Consider the following 24,623-nt stretch of genomic DNA (forward strand, 5'->3'; position numbering starts at 1 on the left):
ATTTACTCTTGACCCTCTGCTTGTCAGAGGGCCAAACTTACAGACATTTTAAGCTTAAAACAAACATTTACAAAGCTGAACTTTGCCTATTCAGTGACAAACACACAAACATCCAGAACTCTAAATATTGTATTTTATCATTAGTTCGTTTTATGAAATGAGTGTGAGAATTTCCCTTCCCTGCTAGAGGCAAACATTGAAATAATACACATACATTTTGGAAGAGATTTCCAGGGGTGTGTATTATACACTATTAACTGAGCATTAAGAGGACTCCAGGTGTATCTGCCTTGTAACTTACCTGGAGAGTACCCTGCGTACTGATAGTGCTGAGGGGGCATTTTTACCCCACCACCAGCTAAGGTGAGTGAACACTGAATGCAAGAAATATCAACAGAAGGAAAACCTTTAAGTCTTGGAAAGAGTCTGGTTGGGGGGAGGGAGTTGGGGAGGACCAGATATGCCTTGGGAAAATAGAGAGGCAGCAGCCTGGCAATTTGATTTCCCTTTTGAAATAGTAGGCTCTGTCCTTGGTAGCAAGAAGCAGAAAATATTAAAAAAAAATACATATTCATTTGAAAAAAATTGAAAAGCTATGAATAAAAATAAGCACATGGTTTGGTATCCTGATTTTTAAGAGTTTACTGTAACAAATATTCTTTGAAAAAACAGAATTTGAAGGCCAGAAAATTAAATCAGATTTAAGGGTTGAGAATCTTGTCCCATATTTTTCTCTTGCAAAGTTTATATGGTCAATTAGAACCTATAATTACTTTTCCTAGTTGAGGGCATCAGATCTTGGCATCTGTATTGTATTTGTTGAAAGAAATTTCCATATAATAAGGCGTTTGAGCTTCTGTTAAATCATCCACAGAAACAATGCCCAACAGGTTATAAAAAATTCTCTATTCCAAATACCCTTATAAACTGGAATTTCCGTTCTTTTTTTAAGCAAGAACCTTAGGACAATTGGTGGTAGGCTTAAAGAAATTCTTTGGAGGGTGCCTGGGTGGCTCAGTCCATTGAGCGTCCAACTTGATTTCGGCTCAGGTCATGGTCTCAGGGTGGTGAGATCGAGCCCCACATCAGGCTTTGCACAGAGCACGGAGCCTGCTTGAGATTCTCTCTCTCCCTATCCTGCCCCCCTGCCCCTGGCTCGTGCGCATTCTCTCTAAGAAAAGAAAGATAGAAAATCTTTGGAAAAGGACGGACTTACGTGGCATCTGTCTCTGTCACTTGCTAGTTGTGTTGCTGTGGGCAATTATTTGACCTCTCTAGGCCTCAACTTCCTTAGATGCAAAATGAGGATGATCTTAGGTCACTTTTAAGACTGTTACAGAGATTAAGTGAAATAATGCATACAAAGCTCTCGGCATGGGGCGCCTGGGTGGCTCAGTTGGTTAAGCAACTGCCTTCGGCTCAGGTCATGATCCTGGAGTGCCTGGATCGAGTCCCGCATCGGGCTCCCTGCTCGGTGAGGGGCCTGCTTCTCCCTCTGACCCTCCTCGCTCTCATGTACTCTCTCTCATTCTCACTGTCTCAAAATAAATAAATAAATCTTTAAAAAAAACAACAACAAAAACAAAGCTCTTGGCATAGTGTCTGGTACATAGCAATTAACTGCTAAGTTGTGCTGTTGAAGACAGGGACCCAGCATTTTGTTATCACTACATTCTGAGAACAAAGCACAATGCTTGTGATATATATAATAAGGCTCAGATGTAAACTGAAAGAAGAAAGGAAGGAGACTTATGGGTTGCTCTAGCTTGGGGTGAATGAGCAGAGTCACTGTTTTTTATCTTCTCGTACTTTCCCTCTTCAAAGATCCCAATTACCTCAAAGAAACTTTGCTTAAATTTCCAAACTATTTTTGGGGCACCTGCCTAGCTCACTTGGTAGAGCATGTGACTCTTGATCTCAGGGTCCTGAGTTCAGGTCCCATGTTGGGCACAGAGCCCACTTAAAAAGAAAAAAAATTTCAAAATGACTCCTCATACCAAACCGTGGTTAAAAAAAAAACCCAAAATTTTAGTTAAATACATCTGTCAAGAGACAGAAAGGGGGTGAGGATGCAGATGCCTGACACTGCCCCTCTTTTTCCAGAAAGGTCCAAGCTCTTGTCTTACTTGCTCATTCACTGCAGGGGAAAGGCTGGGTCTCCATTTCTCAGTCATGGGCAGAATTCAGTATTATAGTAACGTCAGGATCAAGGGCTCTTTTCAGCACATTAGATTTTGAGCACCACTGCTTTTAGAATAATCCATTGGGCTTTTTCTTCATTTCACTATAAATTATAGAAAAAAACTGCTTGATATTTCCAAATTCTGCAGAATTAAGGGCATGATACCTAGCCCCCCAACCCCATTTTTTTTTTAAAGAAAATTCAATTGTATCAAAACAAACAGAAGCCCTGCAGGATTTGGAATAGTAAATGGTGTTATTCTTCTCTCTTCCCCAGCAATGCTCAGCACAGAGGGCTGCACAGGTGGGCTCCTGGAGGGCTTCGAGGTGGCTGGCCAAGGGCAGGATTTAACCTGTTCCATTTGACATTCAACACTTAACACTGAGGGCAGAGAAGACCAAGGGCATTCAGAGGTGGAACAGGGTCAGGTCTGGAGGGGGAGGGCTGGGGCCTCGGAAGATGAGGGAATGATTAGCTTGACTGGGATTCAGGAAGCGTGTGAGCCAGGAGGCAGTTAGGAACTGATGTGGACGGGAGCCAACACTGTGGCTCTTGGGGCAGTGGGATCTCTTCAGGGGGCTTCTTTCAGGATGCTACCTCTTCTACAAAGCCCATCCTGAAGCCTTGCCAGGAACTCCCACTACACGTACATGTCCCTCTTTTAGAAGACTTACAGGACTTCTAATGATTCATTAATTTATGTACAGGTCTCATTTCCCTCCTTGAAGGCAGAGGCGAAGGGCCGCTTCCCTCCCAGACTAGCTGCGTAATTTGCAGCAGCACCGTTGGTGTTGAAATGAGACGAAATGTGCTATGTGCCACACATCCTGGCCTGAGACTTTGTATCTGGGTGGAGGAACAGCTTTTTACAAGGGGGTGAGGGGAACAGGAGGGCAGAAAGGAGACAGAATCTTGGCACACGCTGGACTGGGAGTGAATTGGGTCCCACATCAGCTCCACTTCCATGTTCAACCCCAGAGCTGAGAGTTTCTCTAGTTTCAAAGTCAGCAGCCAGGACCTCGGAAATAGGGGAGAGATTTAAGGGGTTCTGAGAATGACTTTGTCAGACTCATTTAGACCCAGGCCTTCAGCTGGCCCTATCTCTTGGGAGTCCCCATGCGTCCTGCCTGTCTCTGAGAGCTTACTGGTGATGTTCTAGAGGGCAGGGCAACTGGGAGAAAAAAGGAGCAAAAGCTCAGGCTGAACAAACTGATTCCTTGGCTAGCCGACTTGGGAAAGGTCTGCTGAGAATGACCCTGAAAGGTGGGCAGAGATGCCTCTTTTGGTTTAATGATTGGCTTAGTCCGGGTTCCCGGGAAAAACACTCTGAGCAAGAATTTAGGTGGAGGTAGTTTATTTTGGGAACAAATCCCAAGGAACAGGAGTGGAGGGGTGGGAAGATCAGGCAAGCAAAGAAGAACAGAGAAGAGCAAGCAAAGGGTTCAGTACTGAACTGATAAAGTTGGGCATCACCCTGGGCAACCGGGGCTCTATCCTCTTAGCTACACAGAATGCTCCTCAGAACTGCCAACCAGAAGAATGGAAGAGGGGAGCATTTCTCCACCAGCTCAAAGCGTTAGTTCTTTTGCATTTGCAGGTATGCGCATGTGTCAGAATGGGCAGGGATTTCCCTGCAGGGGTCCCTGGCTGCTGTGACAGTGAAAACCAGAGGCAAGAAGACAACAGGTGCAGCCAAGGCAAGGTGCTCTCAGGTAACACCTGTATGCAATCGTTTGTCACAGCAAAGGTGGAATAAAAAGATGGGTTGGGAAGCTGTGAGGTCAGCCACAGGTGCAGTCTGATATAACTTCAGGTGCAATGTCCTTTCCCTGCCTTCCATAAATAGAACTACGTTTCCATTTAATTCTCAGTTCAAAGTCAGGACCTCTGGTTTTTCTAGGTGGAAACACTAATTCTTCCTTTAATTAAATGCTTTTCTAGCAATGCATAACCCTCAAAGTGTAACCAGCAACCCAATGTAACGATTTATGTTATGGCTGTGGCATGGCGTACAGAGTGAGTATTCTGAAACACAACACCTTAGAAAGTACGCTGGCTTGAGTTTGTAAAATGGGTACAGAGAATCAAGTGCATCCTGCCTTTTGATCCTCCCATTCTTCAAGACTCTATGTGTCAGGAGCTGGGGATAAAGAAGAAACAGTAACTCTCAAGAAGCTCGTGGAACAGAGCTGACAAGTTTCTTTCAAAGCCCTACCAGGCAAGCACTTCCTTCCCGTTTTCATCTGCATAGCCCCTTTCCAATCAGCGCTTCTGTAATTTGACGGAAACATAGCTCCTGTCACTAATTTGTGGATAGTCGGTTTTTCATCTCAGAAAGTTGGCTTGGTCATCCTGATCTGTGGCCATTTGGCCCCTGACGTTCTATTGTTAAAACTCTGGGAGCTGTGCTATTCTTAAATTACTTTTAAAGATTCATAGGAGTAATTCTTTCAATGCAATCCGATCTAAAGACAAATATAAAAACCACCCAACCAACTCCGATGAGTTCTAACGTCAGCAAACATGCACAGAAGCTGGAAGGCGCCTCATTCCTCACCAGGTTCCCTCAGTGCCTGGTGCGGCACCTGCTCCTTCCAGCCCAAGAGCCCCAGCCTCTCCAGAACGCGGCTGGCGGTGGAGATCAGCGCCCGGCAAGGGGTTAATCTCGGGCTGGGAGCCAGATTGGGGGTACCCTCTGCTGGAGAAGGGCCAGGCGAGACGCGGGAGGAGGAAGGAGAAAGCGCAGGAGCACTCCCCTCCCCCGCGACACCGGCGGTTCGCTCCGCCCCGCCCCGCGCCGCCGGGCAGCTTGCACCCACCGTTTCTAGGCTCGGCCGCATCCGGTAGCCGGAGGAAGCCGCCCTAGTGGGAGCGTGCAGAGGGGCTTCGAGAAGGAAACGGCGGCAGCGCCCCCCCTCGGTCGTCCAAGCCAGGAGCGCGGGTATCCGCGAAGCATCGGTCTCAGGGGAACGCGCCAGCTGGGCCCTCCGCAGCCGGAGCCCCTCCACCCATTTGGTTTGGGGTAAGAGGAGGGGTCCGCATCTCGGCAGCTCGGGAGGGATGCGCCGACGCCCCCTGCTCAGTTTGGTTTGGCCTTGCGCGGCCCCTTGGCCGAGTCGCCAGGATGCGGGTGGGGCACAGATTCCTGTAGGTCTGGCCCTGCAGCTGCGGCCGGGGTAAGGGTGGGAAGATGGACGGGTCCTGTCCAGATCTGTGTCAGTCCCAGGTGGCCCTCACCCACCGCCTTCCTGGGCCTTCTGTCCGCGCTCTGGGAGCCCGCCTGGCGTTTATTCGGCATAACGTGCTCAACAGGAGGAGGCCCAGGTTGAACACGCAGCCCCGAGGCGCCCCAGGGGAAACCCTCGGCGCTCATCCTTACCCCCCTGCGCATTTTACGAAAGACCACCCCGGCACCCCAGTAGGGAAGGAAGCGGTCCAAGGTCATTTCATAGTCGGAAGCCGAGCCAGTACCGAAGCCCGTCGTTCCAGCCCCAGGCCCGACCCTCCCCTTCACCGCATCTCCCTCCTCCTGCCCCACATCGCGTCCTCCACGAAGCCCTGTTCTCAGGACTTGGGGAGTGCTCCTCCCCTCCCGCTGCGCCCTGGGAAGGATGGTAGACAGTGGTTAGGCTGCCGGTCCAGCCGCCTGGAGCACGAGCTGAGCCTGCGGATGCTGGAGGACCGGACGGGCAGCCGGACAGGGGGTGGGGTGAGGGGGGAGCACGGTGGAGGCGCCGCGGGGGCAGCTTAGGGATGCTGAGGCTGGGTCAGGCCCCGGCACGCCGAGCCGCGGGGGCGGACTGCGCGGCTTTGTCTGGGCGGTTCCGTCCCAGCCAATGGCAGCGCGGCTCGAGCCGAGCCCCTTGGCTCCCGCCTCCTACCGGCGGGAAGGAACTCCGGCCCTGCGATTGGCTGCGCGGCCCTCCGCGCGGTATGGAGCGAGGTGGCGCGGTCGCCTCTCCGGCCGCCCCCGTTCCGCTAACGTCCCTGAGCCTGCGAGAGAAGGTGTCTTCTTGGCTGTCCGCCCGCAGCCGCTTTGGGGAGAGTTTGGCGCTGCTCGCGTCCTTGAGCTCTGCTCGCGTCCTTGAGCCCCGCGGGGTTTTTTTCCAGCTAGTCGGCCAAAATCGGCCTCGAGTCAGCTGATGCGGAGTCACGGGCTAGCCCTGCTTGGGGGTAGTATGCAGAGGCACATGTTTCATTGCGGAGGGCTGCCCGCAGGCCTCCTGCCGCCGGGATCCTTCAGGACGCAGCGTATGTCCTATTTTCTACCTGAGCTTTGGAGCCCGGCCGTGCTCGGGTTTATACGCACCCCTGGCCAACGTGGAAGCTGACCTTTGGAATTGGTGTAGCTTTCATACTCTCTCCATACACATGCGTATAGTGTCTGTTTCCTGTCGGACACCAGTGTAGATATTTTGGAGGAGGCGGAAGTCAGTGATATAACACGTGGATCCTATCTGTGGGGAGCGCACAGACCAGGTGGGAATTGGCGGATAGGGGCTGTGAATGCTACCTCTATCTAGTATTGCTTGCTTGGGTAAGTGCTGTTCCAAGTGCTGTTACAGAGGCACAGAAGGAAGGGATGGAATGGAAGTGTCGGCGAGAGATTGATTTTTTTTTTTAAAGTTAGGGCATCAGGAAAGGCATCTTGGAGGAGTGTTCTTTGAATCAGCACTTGGTCATATGAACAAGTCACATGAGCAAGACATGGAAGTTGGAGAGTACAGGGCTTGTTGAGCGATGGGGTAGCAAGTGGTAATGCGTAGATGAGAAAAGTATAGTGATTTGGAGGGGCCAAGTGAGGTCCGGCTTGTGTACCCCGATTTGAAATATGGTAAGTGCTTATGAGTAGAATGGCTCTTTAATTTGTCAGTTGTGCTGATATTATTATTTTTTTTACATCTGCTCCAAAAATCTTGGAAATATCTTTGATTTTTCGTTCTTGCACATTCTCCATTAAATTTGTCAGTTAAATCATATGGGGCTCTGCCTTCAAAAGGTAGCCAGACTCTGCCCACGTCTTGTTACCTTCATAGTTCCACCAGGTCTGGCAGCTCTTCTGTGTATCTCCAGTGAGTACCTTTTCACATTTCACTGGAGTTGTGCACTTTATGGCTATAAATTGTTTCCCTGGATTACTGCCCCAGCATATAAATGGACTCCCTGCTTCTGCTTTTGTTCATCCTCAGTTTATCCTTAAGCCAGTGAGACTTATTATATTAAATGTAAGTGTGATAGGGGCGCCTGGGTGGCTCAGTTGGTTAAGCCACTGCCTTTGGCTCAGGTCATGATCCTGGAGTCCCAGGATCGAGTCCTGTATTGGGCTACAGGCTCAGCAAGGTGTCTGCTTCTCCCTCTGACCCTCCCCACCTCATGCTCTCTCTCTCTCAAATAAATTAACTCTTTAAAAATAAATAAATTTAAATAAATAAATAAATAAATAAATAGTCTGATCATAGTATTCCTCTGCTGAAAACCCCCTTAAGTAATTCACATATTATGTGCCTACTGGGTAGAAGGCACTGTTAGGTGTTGGGGATATGACAGTGACCAAAGCAGACAAAACCCTTTGTTCTCAGAGTTTACATTCTAATGGGACTGAGAGATAACAAGAGAAATAAGTACAATGTGTATAATGTTATAATGTAGTAAGTCAAGGAGGGGGGAAAATGGAAGCAGGGAAGGGGGAATAGAAAATGCCAGGGTGGGGGTGGGATTGATGGGGTAGCCAGGGAATGTTTAGTGAGGAAACATTTGAGTAAAAGACTGAAGTGAGAGAAGGAGACCTGTGGATAGTGAGGGGGAAGAATGTTCCAGGTAGAGGGACAATTAAGGGCAAAGTTTCCGAAGCAGGTGCTTACTTGTCATGTTCTAAGTATAGCAAGAAGGCTATTATAACCAAGGTGCAGTGAAGTGGGGGGGAGGGATGAGGACCCGGATCGTGGAGGGTCTTGGGGGCAGTCTACAGTGATTTTGGCTTTTACTGCAAGCAAGAGTTTGGTGCAGGAGTGAGATGATCTGAGTTATATTTCACAGGATCATGCAAGCCCATGTTGAGCAGTGTCTGAAGGGGGACAAGGGTAGAAGCAGGGAGCCAAGTTGGGTGGCAGCGATTGCAATAATCCAGGCAAGAAGTGAAGACAGCTTGGACAAAAATGATATCAGAGGGCTCTAGATATATTGTGAAGGTGGAGTCAGGATTTGCTGACCCCTTGGCTGTGGAGTGTGCAAAAAATCAGAGGGATCAAGAATGAGGAAGATGCAGAGAAGCAGATATTCAGTGCCATACACAAGCTCAATTTTGGACAGGTTATTATAAATAATAATAGATAACCTATTAAACATTCCAGTGGAGATGTTGGATGGGCAGGTGGATATGTAAGTCTGGAGTTTGGAGGAGAAGGCTGGTTGGAGATAAAGATTTAGGAGTTGGCAGCATGTAAATACTATTTAGAGCTCTGAGAGCTCACCATGGGTGTGGGAAGAGCCCACCAGTGGAGCCCTGAGACTCCCATCATTTAGCTAGCGGTCTGACTTGAATTTGATAGGCGAGCCCTATTATCCTGGGGTTGGAATGCTAGCTTAATCTGGCAATTGTGATTATGGCAATTTTGACAGCTCTAGTAACACTTTCTCTTGGGGCAGGACAGATGACAAGTGGAGAGGAGGCACAGGTTTCTGTTATCACTGCAAGATCTACAGCTTGGCATTCTCCGAAGATGGGGCAAGCTTAACAATGCTGTGGAAAGAACCTGTTTCTCTGCATTTTAGCTGGTATTGTTTTGGCTGCAAGGAACAGAGACTTTAGGCTCATTTAAATCCCATGGAGAATAAAGACCTCAAGTGCCTTACAGAGCTGGAGGACAGGAGGGCAAACGGGTCTCAGAAGCAGCTCCACCCTGAGGAGGCTCAGCCGTTGTGTTTCTCTTTTTTCTCCCTGCCCATCTCTCCTCCTTTCCGCATGTGTGCCTGACTCTTCTCTCTGCAGGTTGGCTTTAAGATAGATAGTAAGTGTATACTTTGTACTGAGTTCAAGCATAATTTAGCTGCCTAGTTACATTGCCTTTTTTTTTTTAAGAGTTTATTTATTTATTTGAGAGAGAGAATGAGATAGAGAGAGCATGAGAAGGAAGGGTCAGAGGGAGAAGCAGACTCTGCTGAGCAGGGAGCCTGATGCGGGACTCGATCCCGGGACTCCAGGATCATGACCTGAGCTGACGGCAGTCGCTTAATCAACTGAGCCACCCAGGTGCCCCTACATTGCCTTTTAAAACACTAGGCTGGCCAAACAGAAACAGCCAGGTAGAACACATTGGAGGCAGGCTGCCAATTCTCAGAACTTCGAATCTCACACAGAAGCTCACGGGTCTTAAGCTCCTCAGTGTGGGGTCCCTTTACAGGAGCATTTCCTGCCTAAACCCATCCTGCCGTCAGTCGGATAGGGCCTTCCTTTCCCACGTGGTAGTGCCCAGGCTCATCCAGACTTCATGGCTAGAAACACATACTTTCTCTTTCCTGCCTAAGGCCTGCCTCCTGTGTTCCATTTGCCTGCTGGTGGCCTTGCTTTTTCCAAGGATTTCAGTATGGGGAATGTCTGTCCCTTGCAAGAGAGACCCTGATCCTAACCCACAGGAATGCAACCAGCTATGTCCTCTGTGAGATAGTCCTGTCAGCATGCCACAAGGGAGCCCAACACTGGGGCGAGGATGCACACACTGTTTTTTTGGAGAGAAGGTACATTCCACAGGTTATGCATGGGTAACATATTGAAAATGGAAAGGGGTGCCCTGGAGAGTAGACCCAGGTGTTCTTAGTGTTAGAAAAGTTTCTCCCTTAGGGCACCTGGTGGCTCAGTCAGTTAAATGTCTGCCTTCAGCTCAGGTCATGATCCTGGGGTCCTGGGATCGAGCCCCACGTCTGGCTCTCTGCTCAGCGGGGAGCCTGCTTCTCCCTCTCCCTCTGCCTGCCGCTCCCCCTGCTTGTGCTCTCTCTCTCTCTCTCTCTCTCAAATAAAAAAAAAAATAAAATCTTTAAAAAAGAAAAGAAAAGTTCCTCCCAGATTCCAGATTGGCATGTGAGCATCTTGATTTCGTGACAGTATCTTACAAATTTGGTCCCTGGAAGTCAAGTCCTCTGTGCCAAGTTACCCTGGGGCAGCTGACTGAGTTGAAGGCCCAGGAGACTGTCCCCCTCCCGCCCCTCCCCCCCCAAGATGCTCTGGCTTCTTGCAGCGTCCACCTCTCACAGCCATCTCTGTTTCCAAACCAAAAAGGCAAGTGAGGGCTTTTCAAGTTTGAGAACTTCACATTTGCAGAGAAGAAAGCCCAGCACTAGGCATTAAGATGGCAAACAGTGCAGCGTTGGGCGTATGGTGGCGAGCATAGCTGCCTTCTAAGATGGCAGACATCCCGGAAGACTGCATGGGAATCCCACGGCCTACAGCACTGTGTTTGCAGTGGAAAAAGCAACATGTTTTAGAAACTTAAAAAGGAAGAAGAGTTCTAAAATCCTCCCATTCTGTGTGTAAGAGACGACATCACAAAAAGTGCGTTATTCAAAGGGCCGAGTTTTCGTGTACTTTAAGCTATTTTTACTCCAGCACTTTCCGATATTGCTGACTTGAGGGAAAATAAAATTGAAAGCAGCCCTCTGTGTGGAGATAACATTGAAGTGGTCTCTGCCACAGACACTGAGCAGAAGGGATGAAGGGCTTTAATTATAGGCTACTGGATTAGGAGTCCGCCAGTGGCAGTGACCTCAGACTCTAGTCCTGTCAGGAGAGGCAGAGAGGCATGTGTTCTGCCAGCTCAGCCGCTAGGTTGGGGGTTGGGGGCGGGTGAGCACCCCCGTGAAGACTCTGAGCCACGTGGGCTTGTGCTTCCTCTGAAGGGCCAGTTTGGGCTCCATTCTGCTGTTGCCTGCCAAGTGCTTGCTATGGCAACTTCAGTTTTGGCCGCAGGCTGACTTTCTACACGCAGCTCATCCCCACTTGCAGAGACTCACTGAACGCCTCTTTTGTGTCAGGCTTCTTCTAGGCATGAGGGATTCAGTGGTGAACAAGACGGACAAGGCCCCTGGCCCCACTGAGCTTATGATCCAAAAGGGGAGGATGAAGTAAAGAAACACGGTGGTTTTGGACTGAAGAGTGATCTTAACAGAGAGCAACCTCTGTGTGTTGCATGGGGGATCTGGACAGCCCCCCTGAAGTCCACAGAGTCAGAAGGACTCAGCCACCTTCAGTGAGGGAAGAGCAAAGGCCGGGGAGTGGGGGGAGGGGGCACAGAGGCAGGAAAGAGCTTGGCACACACACGAGAAGCTTTTAGAAGGCAATGTGGCCATAGAGCAGTGAGCAGAGGGGAGGGTGGTACCAGACAAGGGTGGGAAGGGAGGCAGAGGCCCATGCCCAACAGGCATGGAGAGGAGGCCTTTAGGCAAAAGAGTCACATAACTCGACTGGTATTTTTTTTTTTTAAGATTTTATTTATTAGAGAGAGAGAGCACAAGCAGGGGGAGGGACAAGCAGACTCCCTGCTGAGCAGGGAGCCCAATGCGAGGCTCAATCCCAGGACCCTGAGATCATGACCTGAGCTGACGTTTAACTGACTGAGCCACCCAGGTGCCCCACTTGACTGGTATTATAAAGATCTTTCGGGGCGCCTGGGTGGCTCAGTCGTTGGGCGTCTGCCTTCGGCTCAGGTCATGATCCCAGGGTCCTGGGATCGAGCCCCACGTCTGGCTCCCTGCTCAGCGGGAAGCCTGCTTCTCCCTCTCCCACTCCCCCTGCTTGTGTTCCCTCTTTTGCTGTGTCTCTCTCTGTCGAATAAATAAAATCTTAAAAAAAAAAAAGATCTTTCTGGCTACAGTGCTGGGAATAGTGTGGTGAGTAGGGACAGGAGTGGAAGCAAGAGCCTGCTGCATAGTCAGGGAAAGATTACACAAGCCAAGGGATCCCTATTTGTTTTCCTTTCTTGAGGATTAAACAGATTAAATACCTCCACTTGCTGCCCACAGTGAACCATGCAGTGGTTGGCTAGATAATGAATTGATTCCAGACCTAGTGGCCCAGGTGGCTGGTCATCAGTTAGGTTTGGGTGGCAGCACAAGGGCAGGAAGGAGCTGCCTCCCAGGCACAACCTCATTCCTGATAACAATGGTATAACAAAGCACAGGCAGGTGTGCAAACGAGAGGCTAGGATGGTTCACCAGGAAAAGAGTAACAGCTCGTCTGGCTGTGGTTGCCTTGCTCAGCTCCCTCCTAGCCTCCCCTTCCTGCCCTGGGCCAAAACTAATGCACACAGCAATCAACAGTCAATAATGCCCAACTAGTTCTGGTGCTGAGTAGCCTTAAGGTGACACCACGTGGTACATGGCCTTGTTGCAATAAGATTGATTTGACTTCAAAAGAGGGGGGTGGGGGGTGGGAGAGACTCTGTGTGTGTGTGTTTATGTGTGTTTTAACTTAGGCTGATGAACATGTGTCTCATTTTCTAGCTCCAGTCTCCATGCACCAGAGCTACTGATGAGTTGAGCCTCCGAGCCAGACCCTGTGTGTTGGTGGGGTGGGAGAGAGAGTAGAAGGTTGAACCCAGTGATTTGTCATGGGTTGGAAGAGCTGCCTTGGAGGCACGTGGCCAAACAGCGTGCAGGCTGATGCCCTGGGTGACCACAGATAGATGATCTGCTGGTTATGGGGAACACAGACAAGAGAATGGAGCCCCTGAGAGACGATGGACTCTGAAAAACAAACTGAGGGTTCTAGAGGGGAGGGGGGTGGGGGGATGGGTTAGCCTGGTGATGGGTATTAAAGAGGGCACGTTCTGCATGGAGCACTGGGTGTTATACGCAAACAATGAGTCATGGAACACTACATCAAAAACTAATGATGTAATGTATGGTGGTTAACATAACCAATTCCAAGAGAATGGAGCCCCATGAGTTGGAATCCCTGAGGGGATGGGTCCCCAAGTGCCCCCTGTGGTTGCTACTTCACTTGGTTGTAGGATCACCAGTCTGGTCCCACCTTCTCATGTTACAGACGGGTGACAGCATGCCCACAGTTGCCCAAGGAGTTGGTGGCACCGCCAGAACTAGAACACAGCTCCCAACTCTTTCCATCAGATGAGGCTGCAGCTTGATAAGGGAGGTGTAGGAAGACCCTGCCCGGTACCGTGACCAGATGTGGGCCAGACAGACAGAGCCCAGTTGGACTCTTACAACCTGGAGTGAAAATGGCCACTCCTGCCTCAGCCCCTGAAGGGTACACCCATGGAGGCAACAAGGCAACACTGAGGGTGCATTTTGTGTTTCAGAACCTACCAGGAGGAGGCCCACTGTTCTACCTCTTGTGGCTGCCATGCTGACCGCCCGCCTCTTCAGACCCCTGTCACAGCTCCCGGGGAGAACCCTGAGTTGCTATGATAGAGAAAATGGAACAAGGTAAGAAATGAAAGGGTGGGAGGAGGAAAAGATGGTAGAGGAGTAGGGGGCCCTATTCCAACCAGTCCCTAGAATTGAGCTGGATATCTACCAGACCACTCTGAACACCCATGAAATCAGCCTGAGAGGTAAGAAGATGGATCTGGATCTCTACAAACAGAATATTGCAGGTGGTTGGTTTCGAGTATGAAGCAGGGAGCTGTGATTCCACAGGCACATATGGGAAAATAAACGGCAGGGGGAGGGAGCCGTGGTGATCATACACCCCTGGTGAGTGATAGCCTCCTGCCCTGGGGACAGGGCACAGACTCACAGACTGGTAGTGGCAGGGAAAGGACTTTAGGGCAGCCCCCCAGACTGAAACCCAGAGCGGCGGGGCCGCACGTGCGAACTGGGGGCAACTGGTGGTTTTAGAAGCACAAAGGGCAGAGACGTGCCCCAACCTGGAGGCGAGGACTGGGAGCGCTGCTGAGGGGCGCACAACCCAGGATGCTGCAGTTTATAGCAGCACAGACAGAAACAGAGATAGCGTGGCCTGGAGAGCTCAATGAAGAACAGACTGCGATCTCGCCACTCTGAGACAGATGGTTGGAAACGATCTCTTCTGCTCTGGCTCTCGGAAGAGACACTGAAAGCCACCAGGGAAAGCTGCCAGAGAACAAAAGCCCCCCAAAACCTGTTTTCAATGAGCCCATCCCCCACCACAGGGGGCATGGCAACTCTGCCCAAACAGGGTTGCCTGAATAATAGTGCGGCAGGCCCCTCCCCCAGAAGACAATCTAGGAGAACAAGAGGCCAACAACCCTAAGGTCCCTATAAAACAGGTTCATCTTGCTTGGGTTGTGGTCAATAATTTGGACTCTACATTCCCTCAACCATCCCTCAACAGAATGACTAGGACGAGGAACCCCCAAACTAGGAAAGACTTAGAGACTGTGACTTCTGCCACAGATTTACAAATGGATACAGATACAACCAAGATGTCGGAAATGTAATTCAGGTAGCAGTTCTGAAGACAATAGGTAGAATGGAGAAATCGATTAATGGCAACATAGAGTCTCTAAGGGCAGAAATGAAAGCTGAACTGGCAGAACTTAAAAATGCTATCAATGAGAGCCAATCTAATCTCGATAATATAACGGCTAGGGTAAGCGAGGCAGAAGAACAAATTAGTGATCTAGAAGACCAATTGATAGAAGGAAAAAGAGAAGACCAGGGAAAAACAAATCAAGATCCATGAAAATAGAGAAATAAGTAACCCCATGAAACGTTCCAATGTCAGAATTATTGGGATCCCTGAGTAGAGAGAGAGAGAGAGGACTAGAAGATATATTTGAGCAAATCAGAGCTGAGAACTTCCCTAATCTGGGGAATGAAACAAACATTCCTGTCCTAGAGGCAGAGAGGACCCCTCCCAAGATCAAGGAAAACAGGCCAACGCCCCGGCATGTAATAGTAAAACTTGCAAATCTTAGAACCAAGGAAACCATCTTAAGGACAGTTAGGGGGCAGAGATTCCTTACATACAGAGGGAGGAACATCAGAATAACGTCAGACCTATCCACAGAGACCTGGCAAGCCAGAAAGGGCTGGCAAGACATATTCAGGGTACTAAACGAGAAGAATATGTGGCTAAGAATACTTTATCCGGCAAGGCTGTCATTTAGGATGGATGGAGTGATGCAGAGCTTCCAAGACCAGCAGAGACTGAAAGAATATGTGACCACTAAGCCGGCCCTGCAAGAAATATTAAGGGGGGTTCTATAAAAGGAGAAAGACCCCAAGAGTGATATAGAACAGAAATTTACAGACAATCTATAGAAACAAGGTCTTCACAGGCAACATGATGACAATAAATTCATATCTTTCAATAATCACTCTCCATGTGAACGGCCTAAATGCTCCCATAAAACGGCACAGGGTTGCAGATTGGATAAAAAGACAGGACCCATCCATATGCTGTCTACAAGAGACTCATTTTGAACCTAAAGATATATCCAAACTGAAAGTGAAGGGATGGAGATCCATCTTCCCATGCCAACGTACCTCAAAAGAAAGCTGGGGTAGCAATTCTTATATCAGACAAATTAGATTTTAAGCTAAAGACTGTAGTTAGAGACACAGAAGGACACTGTATCATTCTTAAAGGGTTTATCCAACAAGAAGATCTAACAGTTTTAAGTATCTATGCCCCCAACATGGGAGCAGCTGTCTGCATAAGCCAACTGTTAACCAAAATAAAGAGTCATATTGATAACAATATGTTAATTGTAGGAGACCTCAATACTCCACTCTCAGCAACAGACAGATCATCTAAGCAGAAAATCAACAAAGAAACAAGAGCTTTGAATGACACACTGGACCAGATGGACCTTATAGATATATACAGAACATTCCACCCTAAAACAACAGAATACTCATTCTTCTCCAGTGCACACGGAACTTTCTCCAAAATTGACCACATACTAGGTCACAAATCAGGTCTCAACTGATACCAAAAAACTGAGATTATTCCCTGCATATTCTCAGACCATAATGCTTTAAAACTGGACCTCAATCACAAGAGAAAATTTGGAAGAAATTCAAACACTTGGAAGCTAAAGACCACTCTGCTCAAGAATGTTTGGGTCAACCAAGAAATCAAAGAAGAACTTAAACAATTCATGGAAACCAATGAGAATGAAAACACATTGGTCCAAAACCTATGGGATACTGCAAAGGCGGTCCTAAGAGGGTAATACATAGCCATCCAAGCCTCAGTCAAAAAATAGAAAAATCCCGAATTCACCAGCTAACTTTACACCTTAAAGAACTAGAGAAAAAGCAACAAAATGATGCCTAAGCCATGCATTAGAAGAGAAATAATTAAAATTAGAGCGGAGATCAATGAATTAGAAACCTGAAACACAGTAGATCAGATCAACGAAACTAGAAGCTGGTTCTTTGGAAGAATTAATAAGATTGATAAACCATGGCCAGACTTATCCAAAAGAAAAGAGAAAGGACCCAGATTAATAAAATTATGAATGAAAGGGGAGGGATCATGACTAACACCAAGGAAATAGAAATGATTATTAGAAATTATTATCAACAACTATATGCTGATAAATTAAGCAACCTGGAAGAAATGGATGCCTTCCTGGAAATCTATAAACTGCCAAAACTGAAACAGGAAGAAACTGACAACCTGATTAGGCCAATAATCAGTAATGAGATTGAAGCAGTAATCAAAAACCTCCCAAAAAACAAAAAGTCCAGGGCCTGATGGATTCCCTGGGGAATTCTACCAAACATTCGAAGAAGAAATAATACCTATTCTCCTGAAGCTGTTTCAAAAAATAGAAGGAGAAGGAAAGCTTCCAGACTCATTCTATGAGGCCAGCATTACCTTAATCCCCAAACCAGGCAAAGACCCCATCAAAAAGGAGAATTTCAGACTAATATCCCTGATGAATATGGATTCCAAAATTCTCAACAAAATCCTAGCTAATAGGATCCAACAATACATCAAAAGGATCATCCACCACGACCAAGAGGGATTTATCCCTGGGATGCAGGAGTGGTTCAACACTCGCAAGTCAATCAGTGTGATAGAACACATTAATAAGAGGAGAGAGAAGAACTATATGGTCCTCTCAATTGAAGCGGAAAAAGCATTTGACAAAATACAGCATCCTTTCCTAATTAAAACTCTTCAGAGTATAGGGATAGAGGGAACATTCCTCAAGTTTATAAAACCCATCTATGAAAAACCCACAGCGAATATCATCCTCAATGGGGAAAGGATGAGAGCCTTTCCCTTAAGATCAGGAACACGTCAAGGATGCCCACTCTTGCCACTATTGTTCAACATAGTACTAGAAGTCCTGGCAATAGCAATCAGACAACAAAAAGAAATAAAACGTATTCAAATTGGCAAAGAAGAAGTCAAACTCTCTCTCTTTGCAGATGACATGATACTTTATATGGAAAATCCAAAAGACTCCATCCCCAAATTACTAGAACTCATACAGCAATTCAGTAATGTGGCAGGATACAAAATCAATGCACAGAAATCAGTTGCTTTCTTATACACTAACAATGCAACTGTAGAAAAATTAGAGAAATGATTCCATTTACAATAGCACCAAAAACCATAAGATACCTCAGAATAAACCTAACCAAAGAGGTAAAGGATCTATACTCTAGGAACTACAGAACACTCATGGAAGAAGTTGACGAAGTCACAAAAAGATGGAAAAACATTCCATGCTTATGGATTGGAAGAATAAACATTGTTAAAGTGTCTATGCTACCCAGAGCAATCTATACCTTCAACACCACCCCGATCAAAATTCCAATGACATTTTTCAAAGTGCTGCAACAAACAATCCTAAAATTTGTATGGAATCAGAAAAGACCCCGAATTGCCAAGGAAATGTTGAAAAAGAAAAATAAAGCTGGGGGCATCACGTTGCTGGATTTCAAGCTATATTACAAAGCAGTGATCACCAAGACAGCATGGTACTGGCACAAAAACAGACATACAGACCAGTGGAACAGAATAGAGAGCCCAGATATGGACCCTCAACTCTATGGTCAAATAATCTTCGACAAAGCAGGAAAAAAGATGGACTGGAAAAAAGACAGTCTCTTCAATAAAGGGTGCTGGGAAAATTGGACAGCTATATACAGAAGAATGAAACTCGACCATTCTCTAACACCATACACGAAGATAAACTCAAAGTGGATGAAAGACCTCAATGTGTGAGACAGGAATCCATCAAAATCCTAGAGGAGAACATAAGCAGTAACATCTTTGACATCGGCCATAGCAACTTCTTTCAAGATACATCTCCAAAGGCTAGTGAAACAAAAGCAAAAATGAACTTTTGGGACTTCATCAAGATGAAAAGCTTCTGCACAGCAAAGGAAACAGTCAACAGAACAAAGAGGCAACCCACAGAATGGGAGAAGATATTTGCAAATGACACTACAGACAAAGCACTGATTTCCAAGATCTGTAAAGAACTTATCAAACCCAACACCCAAAAAACAAATAATCAAGTCAAAAAATGGGCAGAAGACATGAACAGACACTTCTCAAAAGAAGACATAAAAATGGCTAACAGACACATGAAAAAATGTTCATCATCATTAGCCATCAGGGAAATTCAAATCAAAACCACATTGAGATACCACTTTACTCCAGTTAGAATGGCAAAAATTGACAAGGCAAGAAACAACAAACGTTGGAGAGGGTGTGGAGAAAGGGGAACCCTCTTACACTGTTGGTGGGAATGCAAGTTGGTACAGCCACTTTGGAAAACAGTGTGGAGGTTTCTCAAAAAATTAAAAATAGATTTACCCTATGACCCAGCAATTGCACTACTGGGTATTTAGCCCAAAGACACAGATGTAGTGAAAAGAAGGGCCATATGCCCCCCAATGTTCATAGCAGCAATGTCTGCAATAGCCAAACTGTGGAGAGAGTCACGATGCCCTCAAACAGATGAGTGGATAAAGAAGACGTGGTCCATATATACAATGGACTATTACTCAGCCATCAGAAAGGATGAATACCCAACTTTTACATCAACATGGATGGGACTGGAGGAGATTATGCTAAGTGAAATAAGCAGAGAAAGTCAATTATCATATGGTTTCACTTATTTGTGGAACATGAGCAATAGCCTGGAGGACATTAGGAGAAGGAAGGGAAAAAGGAAGAGGGGGAAATCGGAGGGGGAGACGAACCATGAGAGACTATGGACTCCGGGAAACAATCTGAGGGTTTGAGAGGGGAGCGATGGTTTAGCCCAGTAATTAAGTATTAAGGAGGGCACGTACTGCATGGAGCACTGGGTGTTATACAAAAACAATGAATCGTGGATCACTACATCAAAAACTAATGATGTATTGTATGATGAGTAACATAACATAGTAAACTTAAATTAAATTAAAAAAAAGAAAAGAAGAGAAAATCCCAGAGAGAAAATATGTCTCCTAAGTCATCATCAATATGGAAGCCAAACTTGAATCCCCATGTGAAATGAAAGCACAGGGCATATATTCTAAGCAGAAAAATCTGTAAACAGTTAAAGATTAATGCACCTTAGTGAGGCTCCGGCCAGATTTAAAAAGAAAAATCTTGCTAGACCAATGTTTTTGCATTCCTGGGGCAGAATTATACAATGAGGGATGGAAGGGAGGCAGCTGGTCAAACACACACATTAAAAAAAAAGAAAAGAAAAGAAACAAAAGGGTGGAGGTGCCCTCGAGGGTCACACTTGGTGGGCAAAACAGAGCTCCTCACACATGGATGCTGCAGGAGGTGAGAAGGCCTGACTCTCAGAGATGTCTGTCAGTACCTGCTGTCCACCAGCAGAGGAAACTCAAGGGTGTCCTCAAAAGAAAAGACCTTCACAGGGCACAGAAGAAGATCTTTCATCCCTGCTTTGTGTTTTTCAACTTTTTATTTTGAAATAACTACCCTTATGTGAAAGTTGCAAAAAGAGTACAGAGAGTTCCTGTCTCTCCTTCACCTCACTTCCCTGCATGTCAACATCTTACAAACCGCAGCGCAATCATCAAACCGAGGAAATTACTGCTGCGGGAATATGCTGAACTAATCTATAGACCTGATTCAGATTTCACCAAATGGCCTACTAATGGATCTTTTCCAGGTCCCACGTACAAACCAAGCTCCCATAGTGCATTTAGTTGTCATGCCTCCTCAGTCTCTTCCTACTGGGGACAGTTCTTCAGTCTTGGTTGTTCATAACCTTGACCCTTTGGAAGAATGCTTGTCAGTTTGGGTTTGTGTGGTGTTGCGTTGCGTGTACATTCAGATGTGTATGTTTGGAAGGATCCCCCCTAAGTGAGGTGATGCCCCTCTTGGAACATTGCATCAGGAGGCATAGAATGTTTTGTTTTGTTTTAAAATTTTATTTATTTGACAGAGAGAGAGAGAGAGAGCACAAGCAGGGGGAGCGGCAGGCAGAGGAGAGGGAGAAGCAGGCTCCCCGCTGAGCCGAGAGCCGGAAAACAAGGGGCTTAATCCCAGGACTCCGGGATCATGACCTGAGCCGAAGGTAGATGCTTAACCGACTGAGCCACCCAGGTGCCCCAGGAGGCATAGAATGTTGATGTGTCTCAATCCTTCGCTCACCTGGATAACTGCTCTTTTTAAATCTTACATATGAAACCAGTTAATTAAAATGTCCCGAGGCTTTCCTGAATGGTTTGCGCGATTTAGAGAAAGCATTAAGTACAAATTAAACAAGCAGCTCTTTGAGAACTTCTGGAATTGCCTTTTCCCAGGGGACTCAGAGTGCTCTGTTACCTCATTTTCTTCTTTTGCAGCCAGAGCAAGGAAAAAATAATATACTTTCCGTTCTTTTATATTTGAGAGGAGTGAAATTAAGGGTCAGGTTAAATGCAAAGTCTCAGCAGCTAGAAAATCGATGGTTATTTTCGATGCCAATAAATAAGCCTGTCTAGGAGAACATGCATTTAGGCTTTTAGGACCATTTGCTTAAAAGCATTTCCATGGGCTACAGAAGCTTGGTTGGAAACGGGCTTCAACTAGTAGAGGACATCATAGAAAAAGAGTAAGAAATGACCCTTCCCATAGAGGCCACATCCCATGGAAGGGGGAGTAGAGCCTGGCTCTCCTGAAGGACTCTGACCTGACAAGCTGCCCTGCTCACTGGCTCTGCACAACCCTTGGATTTTGAGTTTCTGGCTTTGGTAGAAGGCCCTGCCCCTGCCCTAGGAGAGGTGACTTACTGATGCATTCCCCACCTCCTGGATCCTGGATGCACATACCAACTGGCTGAAGGCCAGTGCTTGGCTCTGCCTGCCTGGGCATGACGTGTAATACTCCAGGATAGCCTGATCTGGGCAGAGTGGAGAAGGGCGCCTTTATCCCTTCCAGCCCTGGCTCACGTAGATTCTGTTGGCAGTCACATCACTTACGATTCATGGTTGACCATGATGTTGTTTTTACATATGCTGCCGTGTGAGACCATATTTCTCCCAGGCTGCGCTGTGTCAATGATATTTGCCCCTCCTAGACCCCATCTTGTTATAGCGAGCTTGTGAAATTACTTAATCATGACTCCTTGCCCCAGAAAGCCGGGTTACTCGTTATTGTTGCTGATTCATGATGGACGAGACACAGACCAATAAGATGGAGAAGAAGCCAGAATTAATGCTGGGCCAGCATGGGGTGGCATCTCAAATGTGGCCGACTGAGCCACCCAGGTACCCCTGGATAACACATTTTTATAAATATTTTAAAAACTTTATGTTTTGAATAGGTAATATATTCACATAGTACAAAATTCAAATGGTACAAAATAGTACATGGTAAATAAGTTTATCTCCTACCTCCTCTCCCCTGTTACCAGCTGCTCAGGTGTCCCTACCACCTCCATTTATTGTTCGTGGTTTAATATTTATTTAAAAATTAACAGTACCTTGGGGCACCTGGGTGGCTCAGGTGGTTAAGCGTCTGCCTTCGGCTCAGGTCATGATCTTAGGTCTTGGGATCGAGCCCCATGTTGGGCTCCCTGCTCCGCTGCAGGTCTTCTTCTCCCTCTCCCTCTGCCCCTCTCCCCTTTTGCTCGCTCTCTCTCTCTCCTCTCAAATAAATAAATAAAATTTTTTAAAAAGATTAAAAAAAAAACCTCACAGTACTTCTCCTTCTGGGAAGATGGAGTAGATGTACTTTTCTCTATTCCTCCCATTGGATACAACTAAAACCCCCAGGTTCTATAAAACAAGCATAACAAGACTCTAGAAGATGGAGAGAAGAAGATGGATCAGCTAGGGACCTCAGGGTCCAAGAAACAACACAGTGATGAGCTCTTTAGGTTTACTTTGCCCTTCATCTCTCCCATACCACACTGGAGCTGAAGAGGCTAGCAACCCAGAAATGCCAGTGAGCTCAGGACAAAAAGCCCCAGCAGAAGCCTGCTCTCTCTAGCCCAAAGGCCAGCCTAGCAAGACAGAAAACTTGGGACAGTAATTGCTCTACTCCAGCTGAACACCACAGGAAAACCTGTGGCCCCACCCCTATCTGCACCTGCAAAAGCCAGTGCTGAGCCTCAACTTCCACGATCACCAGGCTGTAGGGGGTACCCCAGTCCCTCCAGCAGAGGTAGTGTCCGAGAAAGCTTTTGTTCTCACCCAGCAGTAATCAGGCACCCTGCCTGCTTGGGTGGGAGTCTGGGAGAGTCAGGACTTTACCAGCCTCTCAGCAGTAATGAGACCACACGCTCCCATGCATGTGGGGAGCAGTAGTGAGGCACTCCAACCCTTCCCAGCCAGGGAGTAGGAGTGGAGACCGAGTCAAGGTGGGAACTCCCATCCCTACCCCGCACTAACACTTCCCAGTTTAGTTTATGAAGGTAGTATTACCCTGATTCCCAAGCCAGACAAAGACTACAAAAAAAAGAGAACCTTACACCAATATTCCTCATGAATATAAATGCAAAAGTTCTTAAAATTTTAGCAAATAGAATTCAGCAATACATAAAAATAGAAACCATGAAAAAATGGGTTTCTCCAGGAATTGAGATAACACACAAAAATGCGTGTATTTTTGTATTCTAGCAATGAACTTGAGGATATCAAAATTTAAAACAATACCATTTAAAATGCTCAAAAAATGAGATACCAGAGGTATAAATACAATAAACATGTACAGGATTTGGGGCGCCTGGGTGGCTCAGTCATTAAGCTTCTGCTTTCGGCTCAGGTCATGGTCCCAGGGTCCTGGGATGGAGTCCCTCATCAGGCTCCCTGCTCAGCAGGAAGCCTGCTTCTCCCTCTCCCCCACTTGTGTTCCCTCTCTCGCTGTGTCTCTCTCTGTCAAAGAAGTAAGTAAAATCTTCAAAAAAAAAAAAAAAGTACAGGATTTGTATGCAGAAAACTATACAGTACTGATGAAAGAAAATCAATGATTTAAATAAATGGAGACCCATACTAAGTTCAGGGGGGATTGAAGAACTCGAAAAAGTAAAAATGTCAGTTTCCTCCAAATTGTTATAGGAGTTTAGCACAATTTCTATCAAAATCACAGTCAGATTTTTATAGATAAGGACAAGATTGTTCTAAAATTTATATGAATAGGCAAGGAAGATAGGATAGCAAAAACAATTTTGAAAAAGAAAAATAAGATGGGAGCACATAGCTCAATGAAACATAAGAGAGAATCCAGAAATAGACCCACACATATATGCCGGACTGATGTTTGACAAAGGTGCAAAAGCAATTCAAGGCAGAAAAGAGAACATTTCAAAAAAAAAAAAAAAAAGGTCCTGGAGCCATTGGACATTCATAAACAAATAAATAAACTTTGACCTAAGTCTCACATTATATGCAAAACTCAAAATAGATTGTGGGCTTAAAATGTGAAACATAAAACTATCAAATTTTTAGGAAAAAAAACAAGAGAAAATCTTCGGGTTCTGGGATAGGCAAAGAGTTCTAAAACTTGACACCAAAAGCGTGACCCATAAAAGGAAACATTGATAAATCAGACTTCATCCAAATGAAACAGTTTCCCTCTGCAAAAGACCTTGTGAAGAGGAAGAAAAGACAACTTGTAGAATAGGAGAAAATAGTTGCATCCTGCATATGTAACAGAGGACTTGCATCTAAAGCCTGTAAAGAACTCTCAGAACTCAATAGTGAAAGAACAAACAATACAGTTAGGATATGGACAAAAGAGGGGCGCCTGGTGGGCTCAGACAGGAGAGCGTGTGACTCTTGATCTCAGGTTGTTAAGATCGAGCCCCAGACTGGGTGTGGAGATTACTTGAAGATAAAATCTTTTTTTTTTTTTTAAAGAAGAATATGGACAAAGGACACGAAGAGACATTTTACCAAAGAGGATATACAGATGGCAAATAAGCACATGCAAAGATGTTCAACGTCATTAGCCATTTGAGAAATATACTTTGAAACCACCATAATCAGAATGGCTAAAATTAAAAAAATGTGACATCACCAAATG

At 46.3% G+C, this 24,623-nt stretch overlaps 1 protein-coding gene across 5 annotated transcripts in view; it reads left to right on the top strand.

Annotated features, from left to right (window-relative positions):
* Positions 1-4,934: 4,934 nt before the first annotated feature.
* The window catches only part of BDH1 (3-hydroxybutyrate dehydrogenase 1), a 41,039-nt gene continuing 21,350 nt past the window's right edge, over positions 4,935-24,623 (top strand). The window contains exons 1-2 of one of the 5 annotated variants that reach the window (XM_027585724.1): positions 4,935-5,204; positions 13,492-13,618. In XM_027585724.1, the coding sequence (XP_027441525.1) occupies positions 13,536-13,618 (83 nt within the window). In that variant the 5' untranslated portion in view covers positions 4,935-5,204; positions 13,492-13,535. Of the gene's footprint in view, positions 5,205-6,299; positions 6,434-6,497; positions 6,720-6,824; positions 7,017-13,491; positions 13,619-24,623 lie in introns of those variants that run through there. The other 4 variants (XM_027585721.1, XM_027585723.2, XM_027585725.2 and 1 more) reach the window with 4 other exon arrangements.

This window comes from Zalophus californianus, chromosome 1, assembly GCF_009762305.2.
Source record: "Zalophus californianus isolate mZalCal1 chromosome 1, mZalCal1.pri.v2, whole genome shotgun sequence".
Lineage (NCBI taxonomy): Eukaryota > Metazoa > Chordata > Mammalia > Carnivora > Otariidae > Zalophus > Zalophus californianus.